The sequence below is a fragment of the Danio rerio genome, chromosome 6 (assembly GCF_052040795.2).
Source record: "Danio rerio strain M-AB ecotype USA chromosome 6, GRCz13ab, whole genome shotgun sequence".
Lineage (NCBI taxonomy): Eukaryota > Metazoa > Chordata > Actinopteri > Cypriniformes > Danionidae > Danio > Danio rerio.
The window spans coordinates 55,053,449-55,073,640 of NC_141026.1; the positions used below are offsets into that span (position 1 = coordinate 55,053,449).

General features: G+C 34.3%; 1 protein-coding gene across 1 annotated transcript in view; it reads right to left on the reverse strand.

Annotated features, from left to right (window-relative positions):
- The window catches only part of gnai2b (guanine nucleotide binding protein (G protein), alpha inhibiting activity polypeptide 2b), a 94,333-nt gene that overhangs the window by 5,265 nt on the left and 68,876 nt on the right, over positions 1-20,192 (reverse strand). The window contains 5 exon segments of the mRNA NM_199842.1: positions 90-243; positions 2,235-2,364; positions 4,111-4,239; positions 10,709-10,869; positions 11,953-12,094. Of these exon segments, the coding sequence (NP_956136.1) occupies positions 90-243; positions 2,235-2,364; positions 4,111-4,239; positions 10,709-10,869; positions 11,953-12,094 (716 nt within the window).

Sequence of the window (20,192 nt, forward strand, 5' to 3'; positions counted from 1 at the left end):
AATTAAGCTCTCATGGACAGCATTTGTGGAATATTGTTGATTATGACTTCACTGATTATATTATAGATTTTTGAAGTGAAGTAAAAGACCTGAATATTCCGGAAAGCAGATGGTGAGTGGGCTGCGCGTGATCTTCTCCTCGAACAGATCTTTCTTGTTGAGGAAGAGGATGATGGAGGTCTCGGTGAACCACTTGTTGTTACAGATGGAGTCGAACAGCTTCATGCTTTCATGCATGCGGTTCTGAAAAAAAAAAAAAAAAAAAAAGAGCAGAAGCTGAAGGTGAAGCGCAGTAACAACACAAGAGGGCGCTGTCGGCTCATGCTTACATAGAGAACGCATAGATTTACAAGCTTCCTCTCGGTTCATTCTTCAACAATTTCCTTAATTATGCTATTTTAATTTGTACTCAAATTTTTTTGTCAATTAAAATCTTGAAATATATCTAACCATTTTGAACCCTCCGTCCATTACAGGTAAAGTCTAGATGGAATACAGCTGTGGATACTTTCGTCAATAGCGCATAATTTTTTTGCAAGGGGTAGATTTAAGGTTTAATAAATATATGAATAACATTTATAATTACTGTTTTTACATTACTGTGATGGTTGGGTTTAAGGTTGAGAAGCGTAGACTTTAATAAAATAAAATCATGAGTATTTTAGTAATTATATGAACAGTATTTGGTATAATTACTGTTTTTACTTTGCTGCGATGGTTGTGTTTAGAGTTGAGACAAGCAAATTTGTTAATAAAATACAATTAATAGGTAATTATTATTTTATAGTATAGTATTTTTTTTTTTTTAAATATCATCTACAATTTATTTTATATTTTTTTTAAATGCACATTGGTGTTTTTATATTGTAGTTGTTTGGTCTACTTTATGGAAGCTTTATGAAGAGGGACAATATAAATTTTCCAGTAACATATTTCAGTTGCAATTGGGTTAAAAGAAGGCTCTTGTTGTGAAATAATACATATTCAAAGTTTCACACATTCAGAAATAGGCATAAAAAAGCAATAAAACTTGACATTTTTATTATTATTTTTATTTGGTTTACTTTAAAGAAGCCATAACCTCCTAGAGCCTGAGTGTCCACATAAGTGGACAGCACATTTTAGCTCTTAAGTGGCTTTTTAAAATACTTTGAATGTTTTATATTTTGTTACAGACATACAGTGTCATCCTGCAACTGTTTTGTAGCATATGAAATGTCCCACACCCTATTTTAACTGTCCAAAATGAGACAAAAATAGTTTTTATTCTCTGATAGTCAAAGCAAGTTCAACATCTTTTTCTATGATACGTATATATGCATTATAAAACATTCAGGAAAAAATGTTATGTAAATTTGGACCACGAGTCCACAAATAATTAAATCAGTTTTCTCTAAAAGTAGATCATATCAAAAGATGATACTTAGGTTTTCATTCTAAGTATAGGTTCCAATGAGCCCAAATAGCAAAGAGAAATAAAAATGCATGTAAAAAACACCTTGGGCCTTAAGAGGTTATGAACAGTGACAATCTACATTTTTTACATTTTATTTTTTTGAAACTTGGAACATGCTTTATGTGCAAATGGGTTAAAGGAGGCTCTTATTGTGAAATAATAATAATAATAATAATAATAATAATAATAATAATAATAATAATAATAATAATGTTGTGTTGAGATTCAATAATAATAATGTTGTGTAGAAATAAAAAAAAATCTAAATATACTGAACATGCATAAATCATTACATTATTAAATGTTTCGCAGCTGTTTTATTAATTCTTAATAACACTCAGAATAGGAAAATAAAAATAACACAGTTAATTTGGTTCTAATGTACAACTATATAAAGTAATTTTTAAAAATGAGCCCTTCCTTGAAATATTTCCCAAGTAATGTTTAAAAAATTATATATATGACAAAAATGCCTTATGAAACTTAGACAATATTTCAGGAGTGAACGGGTTAAATAGAGGCTCGCTTTGTCAAATAACAATAATAATAATAATAATAATAATAATAATGATGATAATAATAATGATGATGATGATGATAATGATGATAGTAATAATAATGTTGTGTAGAACAAAAAAAAATCAACAAACAATACTGAACATGCAGGATAATAAATCGTTTTATTATTAAAGGTTTTGCTATTTTTGCAGCTGTGAATGGGTTAACAGAACGCTCTTATTGTGAAAAAATAATAGTCATGTTGTGTTGAGCTCCTCACCATCTCCTCGTCTTCTGCCAGCACCAGGTCATAAGCGCTCAGAGCCACACAGAAGATGATGGCCGTCACTCCTTCAAAACAGTGAATCCACTTCTTCCTCTCTGACCTTTGACCTCCGACATCAAACATCCTGGGGAGAAACACACACACACACACACACACACACACACACACACACACACACACACACACACACACACACACACACACACACACACACACACACACACACACACACACATAAGGTGAGCAAATCAACCAGTGCTTTTCCCTTCACATAAGCATTAATATTTCATGAGGGTCTGAAGAAGAAAAGAGAAGGCGGATGGAGGATAATGAGAAAGCCTTCTCTCTACCTGAAGCTTTGTCACTGACAGCGCTGTAATAACCTCTACACATCCTCAAACATCTATTGATGTTAGCCTTTGGAAAATACATGAGTTTGATGAATATGTTTTATTTAAAAAGGAAAACTTATAAAAATATACTGAATATGCAGATTAATAAATCAGTCTATTATTAAAGGTTTATAATAAGATTATATAATTTTTTGCTGATGTTTTATAACACTTTCTCTATTTTGAAAATGTCAAAATAAACAGGTAATTTGGTTCAAAGATAAAACAATATAAATGGAAGTAGGTAGTGCTGTCGCCTCACAGCAAGAAGGTCGCTGGTTCGAACCTCGGCTCAGTTGGCGTTTTTTGTGTGGAGTTTGCATGTTCTCGCTGCGTTGGCGTGGGTTTCCTCCGGGTGCTCCGGTTTCCGCCACAATCCAAAGACATGCACTACAGGTGAATTGGGTAGGCTAAATTGTCCGTAGTGTGTGAATGTGTGTGGATGTTTCCCGGAGATGGGTTGCAGCTGGAAGGGCATCCGCTGCGTAAAAACTTGCAGGATAAGTTGGTGGTTCATTCTGCTGTGGCGACCCCGGATTGATAAAGGGACTAAGCTGACAAGAAAATGAATGAATGAATGATAAATAAATAAAATTATTTCCCAAATTATGTTTAACAGAGCAACACATTTTTCACAGTATGTCTGGTAATAGTTTTTTTCTTATTGAGAAAATCTTAGCTGTTTTATTTCGGCTAGAATAAAAGCAGTTATTAATTATTTAAACACCATTTTAAGGACGAAATTATTATTATTATTTTTTGATAGTCTACAGAACTAACCATCATTATACAATAACTTGCCTACTAACTAATAACCATAACCTGCCTAGTTAACCTAATTAACCTAGTTAAGCCTTTAAATGTCACGGTAAGCTGTATAGAAGTGTCTAGAAAAATGTCTAGTAAATTATTATTCACTGTCATCATGGCAAAGATCGAATAAATCAGTTACTAGAAATGAGTTATTAAAACAATTATGTTTAGAAATGTGTTGAAAAAAATTTGTCTCTCAGTTGAACAGAAATTGAGGAAAAAAATAAACAGGGGGGCAATTAATTCTGACTTCCACTGTATATACGTCAAAATGCCTCTTTAAAAAAAAAAGCATTTGCTGAAAAAAAAAAAAAAAAAACAGAAATGGCTCTTTGCTGAAAAAAGGTTCCCGACCCCTGCCCTAATACATTCAATTAAAAACGTTATTTAACACAAGTTTCAAATAGTTTCAAACCTGACTAAGTCTTCTGTAAATCTTGTACATGTACTACCTGCTCATCATTATTAGCAACTCTCCTCCTGCATTTCTTCAAACTGAAACCAACCACATACAAAAATATTGCACTCAAACCAAAACGGCACAACGTGCTGAGAAAAATCCCCATAACATGTATATATGTCTGAATAAAGGGTGAAGCTCTGAATTTGGACATCACTGTTGACCACTGAAGTGTGAGACGGACAGTAAAAGTGCTGCTGCTCACTTGAAGTGCAGGTCTTTGAAGGTGAAGTGAGTCTCCACGATGCCTGTGGTTTTCACTCGGGTCCTCAACACGTCCTGCTGGGTGGGAATGTAGTCTGAGCGCGCTATTCTGTCCAGATCATTCAGATAGCTGCACAAACACAGACACAGGACATTCATCATTCATGTTATAGTGCTGCACAATATGTTGTTTCAGAATAAATGCTGCACTCTGATCAATCTCAATAGTCACATCCCAGGATATGCACTGTTGAGCCTGGCTTTTAAGATTGAATGCAAGTAGTCGGGCGACACAGTGGCTGCCACCTCACAGCATGAAGGCCGCTGGTTTGAGTCCCAGCTGGGTAAGTTGACATTTCTATGTGGAGTTTGCATGTTTTCCTCCTGTTGGCATGGGTTTCCTCTGGGTGCTCTGGATTCCCCCACAGTCCAAACACCTGTGCTATAGGTGAATTGGGTAAAATAAATTGGCTGTAGTGTATGAGTGTGTGTATGTGTGTACGTGTTTTTGTGACGTATCAGGACACAAATCTGTATAATGTCATGAGTATGACACAGGAATTACAAAAAGGAGGATGAAATGAGGACATTGGTGACGTCCTCGTTTCTCAAAATGCAAATCCCACAGAATGAGTTTGATCAGAGTGTAAAGCTGCACACAGTCTCCTTTGATGGTTTGGTTTAGGGGTGGGGTGGGGTGAGGGCAATACTATATATGGTTTGGACAGTATAAAATTAATGGAAACCTATGTAATGTCCCCACTTTTCACAAAAACAAACGTGTGTGTGTGTGTGTGTGTGTTTGTGAATGTGAGTGTATGGGTGTTTCCCAGTACTGGGTTGCAGCTAGAAAGGCATTTGCTGCGTAAAACATATGCTGGAATAGTTGTCGGTTCATTCCACTGTGACGACCCCTGATAAATAAAGGCACTACGCTGAAGAAAAACGAATGCATGACTGATAATGCTTGACAATGTGCGCTGCTATTCAAAAAGGTTTGGATTTTATTGGAATAAATGAATGCAGCAAGGATGTTTTACAGTTAGCATAAATGACAGCGATGTTGTTTTATAATCATTTTATAACAGTTTGTATTTCAAGTAAAGGCTGTTTGCCCATGTTGCGTTTAAAAATTTGCTGCAATAAAGGTTTTGTTTTCATTTCCCGCTATGAGAGCGCAGCTGGACTCACGTGTGGATTACAGTGCATGAAGTACAAATTCGTTTGTACGGAACATTTTTTACCCGAGAGCTTTTCACATCTGGAAATGGTAAAATCTGGATTTGTCGCTCGTCTCCTTATAATAAAGACACGGCTCCAGTTGATGTTGATTGTCCTGTTTCTACAGATTTGGTAAGCCATCAGGGGTCTTTGTTTGTTTATTCAGAGGCAAAGTTAGTTTGTATCGTCAGCAGTACTCTTTCAGTGTTTAAAGACAGACCTTAGTCAAATGATTCCTAAGTTACTAAAGTTTACAGTACATAATCACTACAATATTATGGGCAGAAAGATCTGCTCTCCGAGTGTAAACATGTAAACACCGTGGGGTTTCGTGACCCTTGAACTAATTAGATGCACTTACTATACTGTTAGGGTTACAATGCGGTTTAGGGTTAGTTACTATAATTATCACAAGTAATTATACATAATTAAACGTAAGTAAAACTTGTAACAAGAACAAACTCAAAAATTGTTTTTCTTCTTGTTCAAACTACTGATTTAAAATGAGCTGAAACAACAATTCTTAATTTTTTTGGGACAATAATTTGTTTTATGTTCAATACACTTAAATGCTAATAGTTAACCTAATTGATTTGTGTCTGAACAATATAAATTAATAGTGTGGAACCCTGCATTTATTTTCAGAGCACCTTAAAATAAAGTGCTACCTAATATTCAACACAACTATTATTTTCAATAAGCAATTACCATAAATAATTCTTAAACATGCCAAAATTGCATTAAAATGTATTTGCTATCAAAAATAAATATAATTGATTAGTACAAAAATGTTTCAAATACTGTATATGGGTTGAATTTAAACAAATTAAATTTAGTAATGATCAAATTACACTCCAACAAATATTTTTACTGTTGGTGGTGGGGGGGGGTTAGGATCAGTCCACATAAATTCGTAAAAACAATTAGGTTAACTTAATCAATTTGTGTTGGGACAACATGAAGAAATTGTGTGGAACCCAGCATTTTTTTACTGTGTAATTTGTTTAAATTCTGTCCAAATAAATTGTTAAGAGCCACTTAACTTTAAAATTTCAAAGATTTTGTTAAATCCAAGGAACTGTCTTTGAATCATTTCTTTCAGTGTATCATGTGTGTTATGAACAGAATGGATCTGCTTTATCACTTTAATATCAATTCTTAACAAATACACTGAAGTCCACTTTCTGATCTGTGTCAAAATTTACATTCACTTGTTTTGAATTCATGTGAACTCTGTTGTCCCGTTTCAATAACATTAGTGTTTTTCTGATTGGTGTTTACTGGTATGAGGGCGGGATCAACCTGTCAATCACTTGAGTTCCACCAATAGCAAACCACAGCAATCCAACCAACTCCTGAGGGACAAAATCAAGTCTCATCCTGCATCTGTTCCTGTTTGAGAAGCAGTTTCATGCTAATATACACAATAATATACATGTTAAATATATTGTAAAAAAAAATCTCTTAATAATTAAGAGTTTCCATATTTTGTGCTTCACAAGTGTTTTCCATTTATTTACGGTTGTGAATTGCATTATGGGATGTTGATCTCTGCTTTGTCAATTTGTGATGTTGAAAATTCAACTCTACAGTTTAACAATGGGACTTTTAATGACATTTTAATAGTTTGAAATAATATAAGAAATAATATATAGAGAAATAAGTCTGTAAAATAAGAGAAAATGTACAGGCAGTTTATTACAAGGGTTTTGAAGCATAATATACAACACACACTAAGACAATATATCACTTTAAACTAATCAAAATGTCAATAGAAAGAAAGATAAAGGTCTCATAATGCAATTCAAAAGCATAAACTACTATACAATAAAAACATGAGTAACAAACTATGCAAAACTGCTCATTTACAAATATATTTGCAGTGTAGCACAACCTGCACCACACATTTGTGTGTTTGTTTGTTTGTGTGTGTGTCAAGTCAAGAATCGAGGAGTTGTTTCTGCCGTCAACAACAGATGAAGTTAGCATTGAGTTCACTGCTTGAACCTGCTCACATCACTCATCAGAACCCCATTAAAGTCGTATCGTGTCTACAGGGAGAGATTTGTAATTTGGTGCTGTACTTCCACACCTCAAGTGTTAGTGTTTATGCAGCTCTGAAGTACATTGATGAAATATAATTAAACAACAATCCACTTGAGGCTGTGATTTTGCACAGGTTATGAACACGCCGTCAAGAGGGAGAATTCCACTGCTGCAAAGTGACTAATACACAAACACACACACTGAGGGACTCACTGTATTCAGAAATCCCATTCAAAATGACATCAGTGAGGGTTTACGTGCACTAACGATTATCCCAAAACATGCACAAAAGCATTTCAAATAGTTACTTAAGCCAAAACACTTTGTAAAAGTACAAAAAAGCAAATGTTAAGATGGCAATGCTATGTGATATCATTTGTACAAGAAATTAAACGTAAAGGCTAATGCTTGAGGCGGCACGGTGGCTCAGTGGTTAGCACTGTCACCTCACAGCAATAAGGTTGCTGGTTCGAGTCCCAGCTTGGTCAGTTGGCATTTCTGTGTGGAGTTTGCATGTTCTCCCCGCGTTGGCAAGGGTGTCCTCTGGGTGCTGCGGCTTTTCCCACAGTCCAAACACATGCGCTATAGGTGAATTGGGTAAAACAAAATTGACCGTAGTGTATGAGTGTGACTGTGAGAGTGTACAGGTGTTTCACAGTATGGGGTAGCAGCTGGAAGGGCATCCGCTGTGTAAAAGATATGCTGGATTAGTTGATGGTTCATTCTGCTGTGGTGACCCCTGATAAATAAAGGCACAAAGCTGAAGAAAAACGAATGCATGACTGATAATGTTTGACAATGTGCGCTGCTATTCAAAAAGGTTTGGATTTTATTGAAATAAATGAATGCAGCAAGGATGTTTTACAGTTAGCATAAATGACAGCGATGTTGTTTTATAATCATAGAAAAAGTTTGTATTTCAAGTAAAGGCTGTTTATGTTGTTACGTTTTAAGTATGTTTTGTGGTGCTTTGTTTTTTGCTTTCTGTTTTGCGTTCTCTCTCTCTCTCTTCCGCTATTATCCTGTCCTGTTTTAGGTGTTCAATCATTGGTCAAAGGGGCTGTCAGTAACCATCGTCACTCAATCGGCACGCCAATCAGGAGCGGGTCCGCGCAGTATAAAAGCCGTGCGCTTACACTGTTTTTCAGGAGCACTTGGCTCACAGTCAGACTCCTCACTTCTGTCGGTAAACCTGTTCACTTGTGTTTATTTGCTTAGTTTGTTTGCTGTTGCCGTGTGCTAGTTTTCTCTTTATTAAGAGATTGACTTATTAGATAAGTTTGTGCAGCTCAGTTTATTATCTAGTGAGAAGTAGAAAGATCTTTGAGATTTGGATTATATGAGATCTTGTTTTGCTAACGGCTAACAGTGTGTACTTAACTCTAGTAATGTGAGCAGCTTAGTATATCTATTTTTTACTTTGTTAAAGGAGACGTTGCCACATGTGTAATTATGTTCTGAAGTTCTGAAGTTTAGTTAAGCTACGTGCTGAAGATTACGGTTTTGTTTCTGCATTTGTCTTTGATCAGTCAGTTTAGTGGGTTGGGGTTTAGCTAGATCGTTTTGTTATATTTATTTCTTTGTTTTAGCAACACTCCTGTTTTCTTTGTTTAATTCGATTATTTAAAATTTCATTTACATTACATTTCCTATATTCATTGTTTGACATTCTCTGTTTAATAGATACGGTAACACTTTACAATAAGGTTCATTAGTTAATGCATTTACTAACATGAACTAATCCTGAATAACACATGTACAGCATTTATTAATCATAATTGAACATTTACTAATGCATTATTAACATCCAAGTCCATGCATGTTATCATTACTTAATGCACCAAGAGTTAACATGAACTAACAATGAACAACTGCATTTTCATTAACTAACGTTAACTAACATGAACATATACAGTAGTAAGTGTATTGTGTTTGTTGTTTGTTCATGTTAGTAAATGCATTAATTTACATTAACTAATGAACCTTATTGTAAAGTGTGACCATAAATACTAACTTTTTGTTTCACTTAACAAGAGGTTGTGTATTCTCCTTGTTCATCCAGCACCATTAGACTCACTCATTGTTACGTTTCATCTATTTAATATCTTAACAACTTAAACACGTAACAATGTTAATAAAATAATCCTAAAAATAATGCATTGTACCAAATTGTACCAAATAAATAAAATACCGTAAAAAGCACAACTGTTTTTAACACTGTTAATGATAAAAATGTTTCTGGAGTATAAGGTGGCGAGAGTGTCAAAGAAGCCGGAAGTCATTAAATTTCTTTGGGAGTTGGTGGTGAGGAGAGGCGGTCAGGAGAATCGCTGCGCGTCTTCGCCCATAGATATTTACATTAGATGTCGCCTACACTATTTTTGTCTATTGGAAGGAATGCGTCACTAGAGCCGCCAGTATAGGGTAGCGGTCCTTTGAAATGAATGTGGGACCAAGGTGCAGAGGAGGACTGGCTCTCCAGAGCCAAAGATATATACACCGACAGTTGAAGTCAGAATTATTAGTCCCCATTTGAATTTTTATAAAGGTTTTTAATATTTCCAAATGATGTTTAACAGGGCAAGGTGATTTTCACAGTAGGTCTGATAATATTTTTTGTTCTGGAGAAAGTCTTATTTGTTTTATTTCGGCTAGAATAAAAGCAGTTTTTAATTTTTTTAAACACCATTTGAAGGACAATATTATTAGCCCCTTTAAGCCATATTTTTTTTGATAGCCTACAGAACAAACCATCGTTATACAGTAACTTGCCTAATTACCCTAACCTGCCTAGTTAACCTAATTAACCTAGTTAAGCCTTTAAATGTCACTTTAAGCTGTATAGAAGTGTCTTGATAAATATCTAGTCAAATATTATGTACTGTCATTATGGCAAAGATAAAATAAATCAGTTATTAGAAATGAGTTATTAAAACTATTATGATCAGAAATGTGCTGAAGAAATCTCTCCGTTAAACAGAAAATAGGGAAAAAATAAACAAGGGGTCTAATAATTCAGGGGGGCTTATAATTCTGACTTCAACTGTATATACATATATCTATGATCAAGAGCCATCCGGGTGGTCAGTATGCAATTTTTTTTTTTTTTAATTATGAAAATTATAATTTTACATCACTTTTCTCTATCAATGGATAAGTGACTGCACAGGCATTGCTGACAAAAAGCTTGTGTTTGTGTGCAATTGTATTATCCTCCCTCCCTGTTAAATTTGATCTGATCCTTGTCCTGAAACACACCCCCCCTCTCCTGCTTTCACTTCTCATTTTATCAGAGGGAGCGATTCTTTGGTGTGTTTTCTGCAGTCACTCACTAAGCAGCGGAGTCATTGAGCTGATATTCTCTGGATCTGGAGAAGCAGCCCTGAACGCCGCTATCGGCCCACAGTCTGCGGATCACATTGGCCAGATCGTCAGTCAGGATCCCCTGCTCCTCCGCAGCCGCAGACAGCGCAAACAGTTGCCGCGCATCATCCTGCACACAAACGCAAACAGAATTACCACACATGCAAAGAGCTGCAAACATTTTAATAAAGCAGTCAAAAAATTATAACATTGTTTAAAATAAAGGCTGCTAATTTAGCATGTTTATTAATTAGCAATGTAAAAAAAGTATTCATTTTTATAATATACAATACATAATCATTTCTTTTTTTTTTACTATCCATCCATCCATCCATCATCCATCCATCTATCTATCAATCTACATATATATATATATATATATATATATATATATATATATATATATATATATATATATATATATATATATATATATATTATACTATATATACACATACATACACACACACACACACACACACACACACACATATATATGTATTAAAATGATATAAATTAATTAACACACTTTGTGTTTTATTGGATAAATAATTTGAATCTACTGAATTTTAAAGGTCGCACGTAAATTTTAAGTAAAAAATTTAGATGTTAGTTTCAGTATGTTAGTTTTAAGTATATCTATAAGACAGAGTGCTCAAAAACATCGACAACATTTGCATTTAGGAAACATAAAACTGACATTAACATCAAAAGCTTGAAGGTTATCAGATCTGCTTAAATGGATCAACCATATTTTTTCATGTCACTACAGTTTCTCATCAAATCTTGACCAATCAAATGCTCTCTGGTATCTGACATGCCCCGCCCCCTCTTTTCATTTGCTTTCATTTGATGTGCTTGAGCTCATATGATCACTCTCACTGGCAGAGCTGAGAAAAAATTAATTACTATTCCACACTTCACAGGACCTTTAATCATCCCAAATCAATAAATTACACTAAATATTTAAATAGCAAAACCTAAAGTTTATATAACCTAAAATCTACTTATATTTATTTGCTCCTGCTGTTAATATAAATGATTCATTAATGCTCAGAATAACAACCTGCAATCCGCAACTGAAGGATCTACATGCAAAATATTACAACCTGGATTATTATAACCTGGAGATGAGAAATGTGCAGGACTCTGAATTATTTACAGAACGCCAGGCTGACCTACATGCAGTCTGCAGGTGCACAGGAGCTCTTACCACACGTGCACTTTCCCCGTAGTCGATCTTCAGGTTGCTCATGGCTTTAATGATGGCCATTATGGACTGGATGGTGTTGCTGTAAACCACGGCTCGGTACTGCTTGCATTCGTCTTCTGAGTATCCGTCTTCATGAATGATTCTGGACACAGGATGATATTTAATAATTAAGAGACTGACCTGGAAACATGCACACAATGGTGTAGTGCTATATTGTTATTTTATTAATCAAAAATTATTAGGCAAAAATAAAATAAAATAAAACATAAAATCAATTCAAAAAAGCATTATTCATTAAATTAAATAGAAATAGTAAAAATTAATTCAATTAAAATAATTTATATTTAATAAAAAATTACTGATAAAAATATCAAATTAAATTAAAATTACATTACATTTAAATTTTAAATTAAATTAAAATACAATTTATAAAATAAAAAATAAATAATAAAAATTAAATTAAATTAAAATTAAAAATTAAATTTAATTATAAAAATTTAATTAAATAAAAATTAAATGTAAATTAAATTAAATTAATACAATTTGTTAAATAAAACAATAAAAAATAAATTAATTAAATGAATAAAAATAAAATAAAATAATAAAAAATAATAAAATTTAATTAAAATTCAATTAAAATAATAAAATGTATTTAATTTAATGATAAGATAATAAACCACGGCTCGGTACTGCTTCATCTTCTGAGTATTCGACTCATGAATCATTCTGGACACAGGATGATATTTAATAATTAAGAGACTGACCTGGAAACATGCACACAATGGTGTAGTGCTATATTGTTATTCTATTGATCAGAAACTGAACTAATATATAATGAATTCACATAAAAAGTTCACATTTAAAGGGACTTCACAGGACTTTTAACACTTTTTAATCATTTTTTTTCAAGACCCCACAGACACCAAAACTAAACTGATATATAATGAAAATACAAAGTCGGTAAAAAATCGGTCTCACACATATAAAGGCATCTACAGTAAACATGCACAAATACACCTTTTAAACTTGACAAAAACTCTCGAAAACCTTTACAGTCTGCTGTGTCTTTAATATGGTGTAAAGATTGTTATGCTTTACTGAAACATCAAGGAGGACGCAGCAAAGAAAGTCACTTATAAATTAAAACTACTTTATTGTTTTATGTAACACCGTTACATTTAAAAGGGAAACATAAGGTCGATCATACGCAAAAAGACCTCATAAGGCTAGATATTTTCTTTCCCTTACTTTTTTATTTATTTGTTTGGTGCATGTACTCATGTGCGATCGGAAAATTGTGCCCGCCTCTCCTTTGACTCCGCCCCGAAGCCCCAGCTGGCCCTCTTTGGCCCAAGGTATTCGGCAGGCCAAAAAAGGCCAACCGCTGGCCCCAAGAAAGCCCCGCTTTGGCCCGATAAGGCCCCGGAAGTGACAGTGGAAACGCTTTAGGCGCGATAGTGGAAACGTGGCTATTGATGTGGATGGGATCATGTGACCCTGTTCGTCCCTTCCTGTTGGTTCACTATGAGCTCCTTGGTCTTGTTGGTGTTGAGGAGCAGATTATTGCCGGTAATATTGGAAGCAGAGCTCAATATTTCTGATATAAATATTCAAACTTATTGGCAAATAACATTATAATCTATAGATTTAATGTTACCTTGATGCAAATAAAAAAAAAACATAAGTGCCATCATACACTGTTAAACTTCTTTCATAAAACTAATTATCAGTCATCATCAAAGGTGTGTATTAGTAGCTCTGTAATTCAAAACCTACACTTTGAACAACGCATCATTTAATAAGGGCCACACAGTGGCTCAGTGGTTAGCACTGTCACCTCACAGCAAGAAGGTCGCTGGTTTGAGTCCCGGCTGGGTCAGTTGGCATTTCTGTGTGGAGTTTGCATGTTCTCCCTGTGTTGGCGTGGGTTTTCTCTGGGTGCTCCAGCTTCCCACAGTCAAAAGACATGTTGTACAGGTGAATTGAATAAACTAAATTGGCCGTAGTGTATGAGTGTGATATTTCCCAGTACTGGGTTGCGACTGCGCAGGATAAGTTGGCGGTTCATTCCGCTGTGGTGACCCCTGATGAATAAAGGGACTAAGCCGAAGGAAAATAAATAAATAATTTAAAGAATTTCAGATTCACTAACATCAGCAGAGCTTGCTGTCATCAGTAATCAGTATAACAAAGCCAGTATGTAAAAGCACATGAAAAATATTCAGCAATTTTCAAGATAATGTCTTTAAAAAGGTTTGATCAAATAAAGCTGAATCTTTGTGCTAATAATTGAATGAAGATCTGTGGGAGACATGACCCCATCACTGTTAGTTCACAGTGTTTTAACGCTGGTCTGCTGCAGGTAACAGTTATTATTATCACTGTTACTCTGCTTCTGCTTAAACCTGCATTAATGAGCCGAGTGTGAAATACTGCGCCGTCCTCATGAAAAATGCATTCAGATCCCTGCACCTCCAGTCAAATGGAAATCATACAAGTGTTCAAGGCCTTCACCATCTCTCTTTAGGTATATGGCTAATAAATACAGAAATAAAAAGAGATTTATGCAGCTTTCCTCCGAAACATTTTAGAGATTGCAGAAAGTTTTAGAGACGCTTCAACACAAACCACTTTTGATCGTCTAATAAAAGAGAGACCTCTAAATTCTCTACATGTTACATTACTTTTAAATCAAACTGCATTGTGCATAAATCGTCTATTTAAATTGAATATTTGCATATTATTCAATAATGTTACGAATTAATATACATTTAAATAATATAATATTTACTTTTATTTAGAGAAGTAAACAAATAGCTTTTTCAGTTTATATTTGTAAATCTTACAGCATATGAAAAATAATAAGATCAAACCAATCATATGCAATTCATATATATATATATATAATTGATGGTAAAGACATGTATAGCGTGACATTTTAGATCTTTAAGAACATAGAGATCTAATAATCTCATATACTAAACGGTATAAATACGATTAATGAATGTTTGGTTGTATGTAAGTGTTTTATGTAAATATTGTCATATCCACTTTTAGGACCATAAAAACTAAACTTTAGGCAAAAATAAAATAAAATAAACATAAAATAAAGTAAATAAAAAAACATTATAGATTAAATGAAATAAAAAAATTATATAAAAAAATTATTTTAAATTAAATTAAATTTAAATTTAAATTAAATTTAAATTAAAATTACATTACATTTAAAATTTGATTTAATTAAATTAATAAAAATTTATTAAATAACAATAAATTAAAATTACATTACATTTAAAATTTGATTCAATTAAATAAATTAAAAATTAAATAACATTAAATTAAAATTACATTACATTTAAAATTTGATTTAATTAAATAAATTAAAAATTAATTAACATTAAATTAAAATTAAATTACATTTAAAATTTGATTTAATTAAATAAATAAAACAATTAATAAATAACATTAAATTAAAATTACATTACATTTAAATTTTTTATTAAATTAAAATAATAAAATTAATAAAATAAATAATAAATAAAAAATAAATTTTATTAAAATAATAAAAAATAATAAAATAATAAAAAATATTAATTTATTTAAATGAGTCAAAATTTTATTAAAGTAGAAAAAATTATTAAATTAAAACTACATTTAAATTAAATTAAATAAAATTTATAAAATTTATTACATTAAAAAATAAAAAATAAAATAATAAAAAACTAATAAAATTAAATTAAAATAATAAAATGTATTACATTTAATAATAAAATAACACATTTAATTAAATTAAAATAGTTTTTATTAAATAATACAAAACAAATTAAAATAATAAAAAAGTAAAATAGTGTGCATAAAATAAAATGAAATCATATGGTAAATAAATTCATAACATCTTATGATCAATTACAACGCTCTCTGAAATAACATACTTTAATTTATCTGATTTGTTAATGTAACACGGATCATAGTCCAATTAGACGAATATTGGGACATTGTAAACAGTATAAATTCTAGTGTATACAATATTAGTACATGCTAGATTAGGATTAGTTCATTACTGTTAACCATTTATTAAGTGAAAAAAACATTTATGGTAACTTCACTGACATTGATTACAATATGAATATATGCTTCTAGTACTTTTAAAGTCTGAAACATTAAAGTCTTGTAATAATACCCGCAACACTTTTTGAGTGCCCTATAAAGAGTTAAAAATGTGCAAGTGTGGTTTTTTTTTAAAGCACACATCATTCATCCACATTCATTTAATCTAGCATGACGTTTCACAGCATGAGGTTTAGCATCTAGAAAGTGCCATACAAAGACATGTTGGTGTCTATTCATCACGAACAGGAAGAGACGAGTGCATGTTAAGGAAGCGGCTCTACATCACAGGCTCTGTAAAAGGTGCAGTCGAGCGGAAATGTGTCTTCATCACGGAAATGAAACTCATAAGAGCTTCCAGAGCCGCTCTCGGTTTACTCCTGTTTTAGTGCATCTCACACATGATGACATTGCTTTAAAGCTCTGCCGCAGCAAATAAATAGATGACGGATGAAGCATGCCTTCATCACCGAATATAGTCTTCATGCTCGTGTCTCAGCGGCTGCAATGAGCTCATTTACTGCGGATGCACGTCATTTATCAGACTTAAATGAACACTACACTTCGTTTTTTTGAAAATAGGCTAACTTTACAACTACCCTAGAGTTTAACAGTAGAGTTTTAGCAATTTTGAATCCATTAAGATGATCTCTGGGTCTAGTGGGGGCACATAGATAAATACATTAGATGTTGCCTACCCTGTTGTTGTCAATTAGAAGGAATTTGTCAACGGAGCCACCATTTTAGTACAGGGTAGCGCTCCTTTGAAATGAATGCGGGACCAAGCTGCAGTGGAGGACTGTGGCCATACAAAGCCAGAGAATTACACATATACACATATATCTATGATCAGGAGATTTCCCGGAAGTCAGTATGCAAATGTTTTTTTTATTTACAAAACTTATAATTTCACATCACTTTTCTACATTCATGGATGAGTAATCGCACAGGCATTCCTGACAAAAAGCTTGTGTTTGTGTGTATGGAAATGTACTATCCACCCTCCCTGTTAGATTTGGTTTAATCCGTGTCCTGAAACACACCTCCTCTCCTGCTTTCACTCCTCATACTGACGGAGGGAGCGATTCGTTTGTGAATGAATCTCCGTTATGAACGACTCCTTCACTTAGCCGACCATAATACAAGTTTCTGGCAGCGCAGCATCTCGTTGTCATATTTCATTTGCATTGTTTGCTAATCTTATTCAACAAAACTAGCATAAGCCGAGGGTCTAGTGTGAGTTGCTGCTGCTTTGCCTGAATGCAGTGACTGCATTATCATCACGTTACCCGTTTAGCACAAATGTTCATAACATACAAAAACGTAAAAAACTAAACCTTACTCAAGAAATGTTCTGCCTTTGTGCTTTGTTTTCTTTGTTTGCTTGTTACTACACCCATAGAAAGCGCTAAGGTCCCGCATCTTCACGTAATAACACTGTCTTGACTAGTGTGGTTGAATGACACTTGTCCTGGAAGCACTGCACAAATATGGCGGCACCATTGAGCCATGGTCAGGCTCCCTATGCGATATCTAGTGTATATATCAATGGTGGGGGCACTTTTAGCTTAGCTTAGCACAAGTCATGAATCAGATTGAACCATTAGAATTTCCCTCAAAAACAAGAGTATATAGAGAAATCAGAAAGTGAAATTCAATACCTTTTAAGACCTTTTTTAAGTCTCTTTCCATACATTTTAAGACCTTATAACCACTTTTCAACTGGAAACACTGGTGAGAACTTACAGTATATTTAGTAAATAATAATGTAAGAAACTAATACAAAACTAAAACATTATTCATACACTAAATAAAGATCTATTAAATCTAGCTAATTCAGGAGGTTTGCGCATATAGAACTATATAATGATGTTGCCTTGACTACTGCAGTAAACAAAGCAGCATGATGTCAAATCTAGTAGGATTTCATTGGTTTCCTAAACTGCACAGCATCCTGACACTCGCAGATTTAATTCAGGCAAACTTTAGCATACAAGCACACATTGCATAATCAAATATGATATAAAATTGAAAACATTACAAAATAGCATTTAAGACTTTTTAATACTTTTTAAGGGCCTTAAATTTCTCCATATTTATTTATCAACTTTTTAACATGCCACGGACAACCTGAAAAATAAAACATTTTTCCAATTTAAACCTTGTGTGATGTTCATAATTATGTATCTCAACAGCCAGTGTTCATGGGTCTGGTGGACCTGCTTTATTTTGGGGTTTTTAATACAACTAAATCAAAGATTAAAGGTAAAAATCTGTTGAGTAATTTTACATGCATTCCAATTGCAAGCAACATTTATAGCTATTTTTATCTATTTTCCTTTGATAGGTCACATTTATGAATCACAATGGTACTTTTTTTGTTTGTTTGCCCTATTAGCCCCATTGAACATTGCCTTTTCATGCCAGCCTGTACAACACACAAGAGGCAGAGTTTTACTATGTATAGCCTTGTGTATACTTCCATCTTGGGTCCACACCTATGGAGGACAGAGTTAAGGTTCCCCACACTTTAACCCCGGGTCTAGTCAAAGTCCCTTTAAGGCAAGTCATTTCATGCGGCGACCATCTTTGAAACTCCTCTCGGGCAGTATGCTCAGGTATTTTGTTTAAACGGGGAAACATCAAATTCTCAAAAATTACTTGTAATGTAATGTAAATGTAATGTAATGTGTATTTATATAGCGCATTTATTGTGTATGGCCATACACCCAAAGCGCTTCACAATCATGAGGGGGGGTCTCTCCACACCACCACCAGTGTGCAGCATCCACTTGGATGATGCGACGGCTGCCACAGGACAACAGCACCAGTGCGCTCACCACACACCAGCTATTGGTGGAGTGGAGAGACAGTGATAGAGCCAATTCGGTGGAAGGGGATGATTGGGAGGCCATGATCTTAAGGGCCGATAGAGGGACTTTGGCCAGGACACAGGGGTTACACCCCTGCTCTTTCACGAGAAGTGCCATGGGATTTTTAATGACCACAGAGAGTCAGGACCTCGGTTTAACGTCTCATCCGAAAGACGGCACCCACTGACAGTATAGTGTCCCCTTCACTTTTACTGGGGCATTAGGACTCACACAGACCACAGGTTGAGCGCCCCCTGCTGGCCTCACTAACACCACTTCCAACAGCAACCTAGTGTTCCCTAGTGGTCTCCCATCCAGGTACTGACCAGGCTCAGCCCTGCTTAGCTTCAGTGAGTAACCGGTCTTGGGCTGCAGGGTGACATGGCTGTGGCTTGCCAAGCTACTTGCCAAGCTAACAAATTAAATTTCATATTATGAAACAACAATTACATTAAGCCCCAACTGTCTCTTTAGTTTCATTTCTAAATGGTTGAGTCACACATAATCTGCAGAAATTCACATCTGGCCCAAGCTCCTCCCCTGGAGAAATATCAGTCTGTAACAATCACTGATTGGTTCTTGTACTAGAAGGCCACACATTCGCTATAAATCGATCGCCGATTGGCTCCTGTACTAAAGGGTGGGGCTTCATTCGCCATATTGACGGTTACACTTTTCCCCATTCAAAAGAATACGAGTGACATGTCTTGTGTATTCTATAGTCTTTGGTCTAGTCAAAGAGCTTAGAATGACCAAGAGGCGACACTCAATGGAAAGTTACATTGCAACAGCAGCGCTCAGCAACAGCCCTGGATTCGCCATTTTGTAGTTGAAGCGGTCGGCTGTCCATTGGATCTTATTGTTGTCGCGATGGCAAGCAGCTGCTTTGTTTTTTATTTATTTATATAAAAAGCGCATTAAAGCTGAGATACAACCTGAAAGACAACAATGCAGCTCTTATTATCACAATCATCAGCACTTTTAAGAGTTTATTTTACAGACTTATTATATGCTGCTGTTCTATTGGAGTTTTCATTCCAAAATGGCCGCCGCGGCATCTAGTGGCTGTTTCTCAAATCGTACTACAGTGTTGCCTCTTGCTGATTCTATGCTCTTTGGTCTAGTGGACCTGAACATCCTCTATGTAATGTAAATGTGTAGAGGGGGTGTACAGAGTGTGGTCATTAAAATTTGTTCTGATTCTGTGAGTTTTTCATAGAAAATGAGCCAAATCCAATGAGTCTGAGATTGAATATTTTG